The sequence below is a fragment of the Rhagoletis zephyria genome, unplaced genomic scaffold (assembly GCF_001687245.7).
Source record: "Rhagoletis zephyria isolate East Lansing unplaced genomic scaffold, Rhagoletis_zephyria_1.1 Rzeph_scaffold_01050, whole genome shotgun sequence".
Taxonomy (NCBI): Eukaryota; Metazoa; Arthropoda; class Insecta; order Diptera; family Tephritidae; genus Rhagoletis; species Rhagoletis zephyria.
The window spans coordinates 56539-64870 of record NW_016158134.1 but is presented as its reverse complement, the minus strand read 5'-3'; the positions used below and the strand labels follow the sequence as shown (position 1 = coordinate 64870).

Genomic DNA, 8332 nt, shown 5'->3' with positions numbered 1-8332 from the left:
GCGATAAATGGTACAACAAAATGCATGCCATGGCCTCAAAACAACCATTATATAGATATAAAATCGAGAACAACCTCCTGTATCATCGATTGAAATTTTCCAATCAAAGTGCGGAAATACTGTGGACACTTTGTGTACCATCTTCTGACAGAGAAAAAGTCCTCGATGAAAATCATAACCAACATTCGCATCAGGGTGTTTGGAAAAGTTATAGACGTATCTCACAACGCTATTACTGACCAAATATGTATGAGTCTGTTTACCAGTACGTTCGGCAATGTGAACTATGCCACCGCATTAACCCAAGTAATGAGAGCACCAAAACACCTCACGGCGAATATAGAGACCCACAACGACCGGGTAGACAATTATCGATTGACTTCGTCGGAAAGCTGCCCATGTCTAAAAATCGTAACCAATGGATCTTCGTAGCCATCGACTGTTACTCGCGGTATGTCTGGGCGCAGCCCAGGAAAAACGCAAACGCCATATCCGTAGTCAATTATCTTCGACATATGTTCTCGGTGAATGGCTGCCCCGAACTCATTATATCAGATAATGGTACTCAATTCATCAGTCAAACTTTCGCAAAGCTTTGTGCCGATTATAATATCAAACACATGAAAACGCCTTTGTACCATCCACAAGCCAATCAGGTAGAGGCGACAAACAAAAGCATTAAACTTGGATTACGTGCTCACATGGCTGATCTTCTTGAACATTCCTCCTGGGAAAACTATCTTTCTCGTATTATTCATGATATTAAAACTTCAGTGCATTCAGCCATGGGCTACACGCCATATTTCCTACACACCGGTCGTGAATATGTGAAAGATGGAAACGAATATAAATTATTATTGGATGTAAATCCATACCATACCCAGAAGGTGGAAAAACGTAAAGTTCTGGCTGATGAAATTCGAGACAAACAGTTCGAACAATATCAACAAACCGCACAACGGGCATTGACCCGCAAAAGAGAACGACATTTCGAGATAGGCCCGGAAGTGTACATTCCCAATCCTAAACAGTCCGTGGCCGGAGAGGGCTATGCACAAAAACTAGCCCCACCAAAAATTAGAGCCTATGTTTCACGGAAACATGGTTCGAATTCATATGAACTGATCGATGATAAACACCGAATGCTTGGCAATTATTCCGCCGATTTAATCACAACACGTTAACTCATTCAGTATATTCGCCTTCACAAGAATTTCGATGAATATATGGCGGGCCTCCATATTCCATTGATTCTGCCATATTGAAATAATAATTACGTTTGTAAATGAAATGAATTACTGAATAAATTAATTAATAATAAATAGTTTTGTTATATCCATAGTTTTGTTATATTATATCCTCAGTACATTGCTAGTAAATCGATCAAAGCAAACAAGAAAAGATTCATAACTAAATCATTTACCAAGGCCTTTCATCTACCGTAGCTTACGTAATGCGTACTGAAACTAAATAGGAAAGACGAAGTAAGGCGCCATGAGAGCTCATTTGGATGGTTGGCGTAGGCAAGACGGCGCAGTTCATTTGTTGCAGAAGTCGTTTGACTTGTTGCTGAAAGCCATTTGACTTGTTGCTGAAAGCACGACGAATGGGTAATGTATCGTCTCGTATGTATGTATGTATTTATTGCGCGTCTACCATTCAATTGCTTTACCCACCGATGGCGCCAAGAGCGTGTTGGCAGGCTAGTTGTGAGGAATAAGCATACGTACATATGTACATCAATCAATGCTTCATTTCAAACAAGCAAATGTCCTTGAATTGTTTTTGAACTACAGTATCATGACTTCGGCAAACCCATCAAACATGACTTCGGCAAACCCATCAAACATGCCTTCAGCAACAAATCAAACTCGGCGCTATGACTTCTGCAACAAATCAATTCTATGGCGTGCCTCCGCTAACTGAGCCGTCTTGCCTTCACCAACCGCTTAAATGAGCTATCATGCTTTCGGCACTGTTCAAATGAGCTCTAAAGCTTTCGGCAACCGTTCAAATACGGCATATTGTATTGAAAATGGGCGAAATGGGCCATTTCCCATATAACGGTAGTTTCAAGAACTACGAAAACTGCGATATTTTAGTAAATACTGAAGCTTATTCATTGAAAATTAATATTTATAATGATTTTTAGACGTAAAATAAGAAGTTTATAAATTTTTGGATTTTGGGCGTAGCCACGCCCACTTATGATTATATATATATATATATATATCTTAGTAATCGCTTCACCAATTTCTCTCAAATTTGGCACAATTGTTAGCCTCGGTACAACATACCAAAAGCCTGAAAATTTTTAAAATCGGACAATAACCACGCCCACACCCCATATAACGGTAATTTAGAGAAATACGAAATCTTCAATAAATCAGTAAATACAGAAGCTGATTTATTCAAAATTGATGTTTGCAATAATTCCTTAGCAAAAAATACGCTTATAATAAAATTTTGGAAGATGGGCGTGACCCCGCCCACTTATGACCAAATATCTGTATCTCGCTAACCGTTCGATCAATTTGTACCAAACTCGGTACGATTATTGTGCTTGCCACATAAAGACAAAACATTCATACAACGGTAAATTTCAGAAATTCTTGAAACTTCGATATTTCGAATTTTAAGGACGGTAATTTACTCAAAATTGATACTAACAACAATCCCTTGAAAAAAAGTAACATTATTATAGAATTTTGGAAAGTAGGCGTGATACCGCCCACATCTAACTATACACTAACTTTATCTCATTAAGTATAACTGAACATACCATCGAAATTGTTAAAAATAGGGTCAAACCACTCTTCTTACCATGTAACGGCAGTTTTCAGAAAGGTGAAAAACTATGTTTAATACTTGCGTCGGGTATTTAATGTTCGGCTCCCCCTGAACTTAGACTTTATACTTGTTTAAGGTTCATTATTTTGATATAAAAGTATAGCTCTTTATCTAACAAATAAATTTCAGGCTTTGTAAAAAATTTAAATAATTCCACAAACTTTTCATCCCAATTCAGTTTTGTAGCTTATTAAATTGTAGTATAATAAAGTGCAAGTTTGAAGCTGCCAATGGTATTTGTTAGATAAAAATAAAGAACCTTTCCCTAATTTTTTCGAGAAATGAAAAAAATTTTGTGTTTTCCGAAAGCAAAGCAAGCCTATTCGAGGGGAAGTGGTTAGTTTCTGCTGGAAAGATTTTGTCAGCAAGAAAACAGCTGATCAAAAACAGCTGGTTGGAATTTACACAAATCACAAAATTGTGTTTGATGGTTTGGAAGTTCAAAATGATAAAATAAGACTAATTAAACTTGCAAGAAGTAAGTAATTATTCGGTTAGTTAATAAACTGGTTCCGGATAACACTTTGTGACCAGTTTCCTTACGTTTTCAATTTTACACATTTGAATATAACAAAAGTTCTGTCAGCTGCTCGTCTAACTTGCAAGTTTCTGCGAATTTTCTGTTCGCGTACTATTCTGGATATTTTTCTCTTGTTAGATAACAGATGATATTTCGACCGAATTTTTCTGCTAGATATTTTTTTACTGGATATTTTAAACGAACGTAGGTTTATATGGCTTTCATACATTTAAATGCGTAATATTTTTATTTATTCAACATTTTTTATTCAGTCTCATATGAACTTGTATTAACATATTTATTGTATACCTATTACAGAAGTAGTCTCGGTTCAAAATACGGTCTCTATATCGCCGTCATCATCGAAATCCTCTACCACGATGACAGATACCGTTAAAGATGTTGCCACTCCTCGATTAATATCATCGCACAATGAAAATCAATTTCAATCCGCAAGCAGCATACCACAAACCAAAATGGCTGGATATCCTAAGCAAACAGTTTTCCAGAAAGAAGGCAAACTATTTATTATTGATCCCTTACAAATGAAACTTAAGCAAGAACGAGGGAAACAGGTATCTCTGTTAAAACCACAATCTCATATGCAGAGACAACGTCAGCAAGAGGCGCACAAACAAAAAATGCAATTGAAAGCGTTTCGAAGTATTATATCAGATCACGATTATACTCTATCGCTTAATTTAAAGAACGGTGACGCACCGGTACCTCGAGAAATGGGAGCACGTATACCAGAACGGGGAACAGACACTATGGAAAGCAACGCTTTCGAGCTTCTGCAACAACGCCGAATTCAGTTCGAAAAAGAGTTTTTGGCACAAAATGTCCCGAGCATGCGCTCCGCTGTGGATTATATATTACGTCGCTTGCCACTGATTGCTATGAAAAAGACTTTGGCTGCCGCCTTTTCTTTTGTGCATCATAGTTTTGAGGAATTCGATGCGCTTCCTGTTTTAAAACAGCGTTCGTGTGAATGGCTCCGGGCTAAATATATTACACGGTTTGTACGCAATCACAAACAATTTCAAGGATTATATTCCAAAAGCAGAGAACGGTTTTGGAGTACGCGCGAAGTGCTAGTTTATGCCCGACATCATGTATTCGCCCCCAAAATGAAATCATTTGACGGTGCGTGGTGCTTACTGCAACCTCAAACACTCAATTTTTCAGCACGAGGGAACCCTCCACAAGAACTAAGATGCATTGAGCCTAATAAATATTATTATCAGCAGGGGCAAGAGTTTTCGCAGTTTGTAAAGAAGGAAGTTAGATTCGAACAGGAGTCTTTTAAGTACGAATCTGTAACTCATATATATCGTATTACATCGTGGATAGATGAAATATGGCAAACATTTTTGGTCCTTGAAGCGAATGCAAAACACACTGCTTGGACAATTGATGTTGTTAGTATACCAGAATCCAGAAGTCGTAAAGCTACTCATATCGCTAGCCTGCAATTAAAGCATACAGACAGATGTAGAAAGAAGCAGCAATTATATATACCGATACCGGAGCATCTTGAAGAGTACTCACTTCTCGTAAGTGAAATTTGTCGGGATCTTGAAATACAACTTCAATCGGAGCAAGTTGAAAACGACGTACTTTTCCCCTTGGCGCAAGCAGTTATTACACACTGTTTAAAAATGTTCATTGAAAAGTTATTGAGACACACAGTCGCCTCAAAACATAACCATACAATCACAGGAATCTTAGATATTACAACACAGGATATTGGTAAAGTTTTGATTCGGAATTCGGAGTTTGATTTTTTAACCAACAAGCATTTTGGAACATACAAGTACGATAGTGAAAACGTAAAATGAGTGGCTTTAAGTGTAATTCTAATCTAGGAGATTGTTTAATATACATATTCATAAGGAAAAAGTACATTAAAGATCAAGTTACTATTGCCTGAAAGTCGATATTTCTTATGTACACTGTATTTGACTTACGGACGTTTTTGTTTATATTGAGACAGTTTTTCTGTCATATCAAAAATTACACGGTGCTACAAAAAAAAAAAAATCACGAAGTACACCCGAAGCAAAAATTAGTGTAGGTTTTAGGTAGGATCGAGTACAATATGAAAATTCGTTTCTTATAGTTTCTGAACTCTCCATTTTTATTTCTTAAAAAAAAAAACGTTATTTTCGCAGGGGAAATTTTAGTGAAAATCGACCCGAAAAAAACATAAATTGGGGCGTCTAGGGGGGGGGGGGGATTTTGATTCTAAAAGTGAAGACCCCAACCCGCGCCCACTTATAGTTTTTAAGTAATTTGTTGTTAAAGTTGCGAAATTCACCAAATATGTTGATGCAAATTGCATCGATTTTATCATCCAAAAGTGCGTGAAATAGATAAATGTGACTTAAATGTAAGCACTTTTAATGCACATGACCATTTTCTTTTAAGTAATATGATATTTTTGTTAATTTAACCACGATAAAGCACTTATAAAAGTAGTGAAGTAGTAAACATGCGAGGGTTGCAACTGAACACCGAAGTTGGTGCTGCCAGACGATTTATCATCACAATTTTTACTTGCGTCCACAGTATTTTTGCGTAGAATTACTTTCTGCGCAGGCGGCCTTCGGCCGCGCTTTAGGATTATAACCCTTACCAAATAGAATTCTCCTTTCGGTGTGCACCAACTGGGGCTACCGTCCCAGTGATGTAGCCTTGGGAAAGGATGAGGTAACTAGAATTCCCTTTCTGTGTGGTAAACCTGGGGCTGCCGCCCCAGTGATGTCTATTATGGTTACTGCTTACCCTTTTTTAGGTTCTTAAATTTTTTTTTTCAAATAGAGCCGCAGACGATCACGCGATTTTTTATTCCAAATTATTATTTTTTGAATATTTTATATTATAAAAAATATCGACGCAGGCGTAAATATTTGCTATTTTAATATTGTTTATTAAAAAATGCAAAACATATGGATTATTAATCGGCCCTATTGCGAATTTCACATGAAAAAATATTCCCAAAAATTATAAAGCAAAACAAAAACAATTTATTCACATGGAATTGGCGATCGGGCTGATTATTGTATTTTCCAAAGAAAAATATATACTTTTGTTAAATAAAATGGCCATAATTGAAATTTTTTTAAAGTATGTTATTTAAAAAGCACATATTCAAACCTACCCTTATGTTGTGGAGGTCATTATGAAATATAATTTGGGTATTTTACTGTCCCTAATTTTCGAACATGTGGTAGCACCCTTCTGTTAGGGTAATACAGCCATTTTGATTTGTTTGCTTGTTTACTTTGTTGAAGAAAAGTGGTGAAATGGTTAAACGCGTTTTATATTGTTTAAAAATAAAATAAAATACATTTATTGTAAACAAATCACATGTGAACATTGAAAAGATCGTGCATTTATGCAAGTTGTTGTTGTGGCGCNTTACTCCTTCGTCCAGGTAGTTGTTGCTGTTGTTGTTGTAGCGGCTACTAAGCCCCGTTAGGGGCGGTTCATCCATCAACGTTGTCGTCAATTTAAGCTAGGGGGAGGCCCAGGAAGTGTGCTACTTCCACAGGGGCTGTCCATAGGGACAGGGGCGTTAGCTGAGTGGGGTTCTCAGGGCATGTGAAGAGGTACCGGGAGTCATGTGGCGACTCTCCACATGCCGGGCATTGGTTGGGCACATCTTCGTTAATTCCGCTCAGGTAGCTGTTGAGCCTGCTGCAATAGCCAGAACGAAGTTGGGCTATTGTAGTGCGGGTCTCCCGATGCAGAAAAAGTTCTGTCCCGTCCACGTCCGGTGGTTGTGTGCCTAGAACGGCATTCACAGGGCGGGAGTCTACTTAACTTGAGACTGATTCCCTGTGAATGCCGTTCAGGGCCTGTCGGTAGGTTGACAGGTCCAGAGGTTGTTTGATATACCTCTGGACTTCGTCTGTCAGTTGTCCGCTGGGATGGCCACGTCTGTGGCTCCCAGCAAGGAACTGCTTGCGGAGCATTATGTTATGCTCCTTCACTGGGAGCATCTGGGCCTCGTCATGAAGGTGGTGTTGAGGCGTCATCAGGAGGCATCCTGTCGCAGTTCGTAAAGCCGTGTTTTGGCAGATCTGTAGCTTCATCCACTGCGTCCTGCTAGTCCCCGGCGACCATACGGGCGCTGCGTAGTTTAGAACCGGCCGGCCAATTCCCTTGTATGTTGCCAACAACGTTTCTTTATCTTTGCCCCAAGTGCTGCCGGCCAGCGACTTGAGGACATTGTTGCGGCTCTGTACTTTGTTGACAATTGCGGTTGTATGCGCCGAGAAGGAGAGCAGACTGTCGAAGGTAACTCCGAGGATTTTCGGGTTATTCACCGTCGGTATTGTTACGCCATCGACGTGAATACCCAGTGGCAGTCTGACCTCCTTCGTCCAGGTGGTGAAAAGGGTTGCCGAGGATTTCGCAGGGATAGAGCAACGCTCCTTGCAGTGAAGAAGCGAGAAAGTTCGGAGAGGTAACCGTTTACTTTCGAGCACAAGTCATCAATTCCATTCCCAGACGCCATGATCGAACAAACGTCAGCATACGAGACTATATTAACACCCTCTGGTGGCTGAGGAAGCTTTGAGATGTAATAATTAAATAGTAGCGGGGACAGGACACCACCCTGTGGTACCCCCTGTTTAATTTTACGTGGCTTGCTAGTTTTGTCTCTGAAAATTACTGACAGGGTTGATTTGCCGTGCAACTTCGTCTCTTGGACCGCAGCTATTAATATTCCATGCCTTCCCATAAAGATAGCTATCTCCTCGATCTTGCTCTGGAGTCCGTTACAGTTAAATTGTAGCATCTTCGTGCGCCTTGGGAGGCCGATTGTGATGTGTGGTGTTAAAGAGATGTGTTGCCTGCCGGCCCCCTGCTGTACGTGCTGCAAAAGGGGGTGCTGCCTTGTGATGGTTGGCGGCGTCGCGGGGGAGGGATGCGGCGGGGCAGCACAGCAGG

General features: G+C 39.6%; 1 protein-coding gene across 11 annotated transcripts in view; it reads left to right on the top strand.

The window, feature by feature from the left end:
• Positions 1-5542, top strand: part of D12 (YEATS domain containing 2 homolog D12) — a 48951-nt gene extending 43409 nt beyond the window's left edge. For all 11 annotated transcript variants that reach the window (XM_017615647.1, XM_017615642.1, XM_017615649.1 and 8 more), the window contains one exon: positions 3689-5542. In XM_017615647.1, coding sequence (XP_017471136.1) covers positions 3689-5211 — 1523 coding nt within the window. In that variant the 3' untranslated portion in view covers positions 5212-5542. The remainder of the gene's footprint in view (positions 1-3688) is intronic.
• The last annotated feature ends 2790 nt before the right edge of the window (positions 5543-8332 follow it).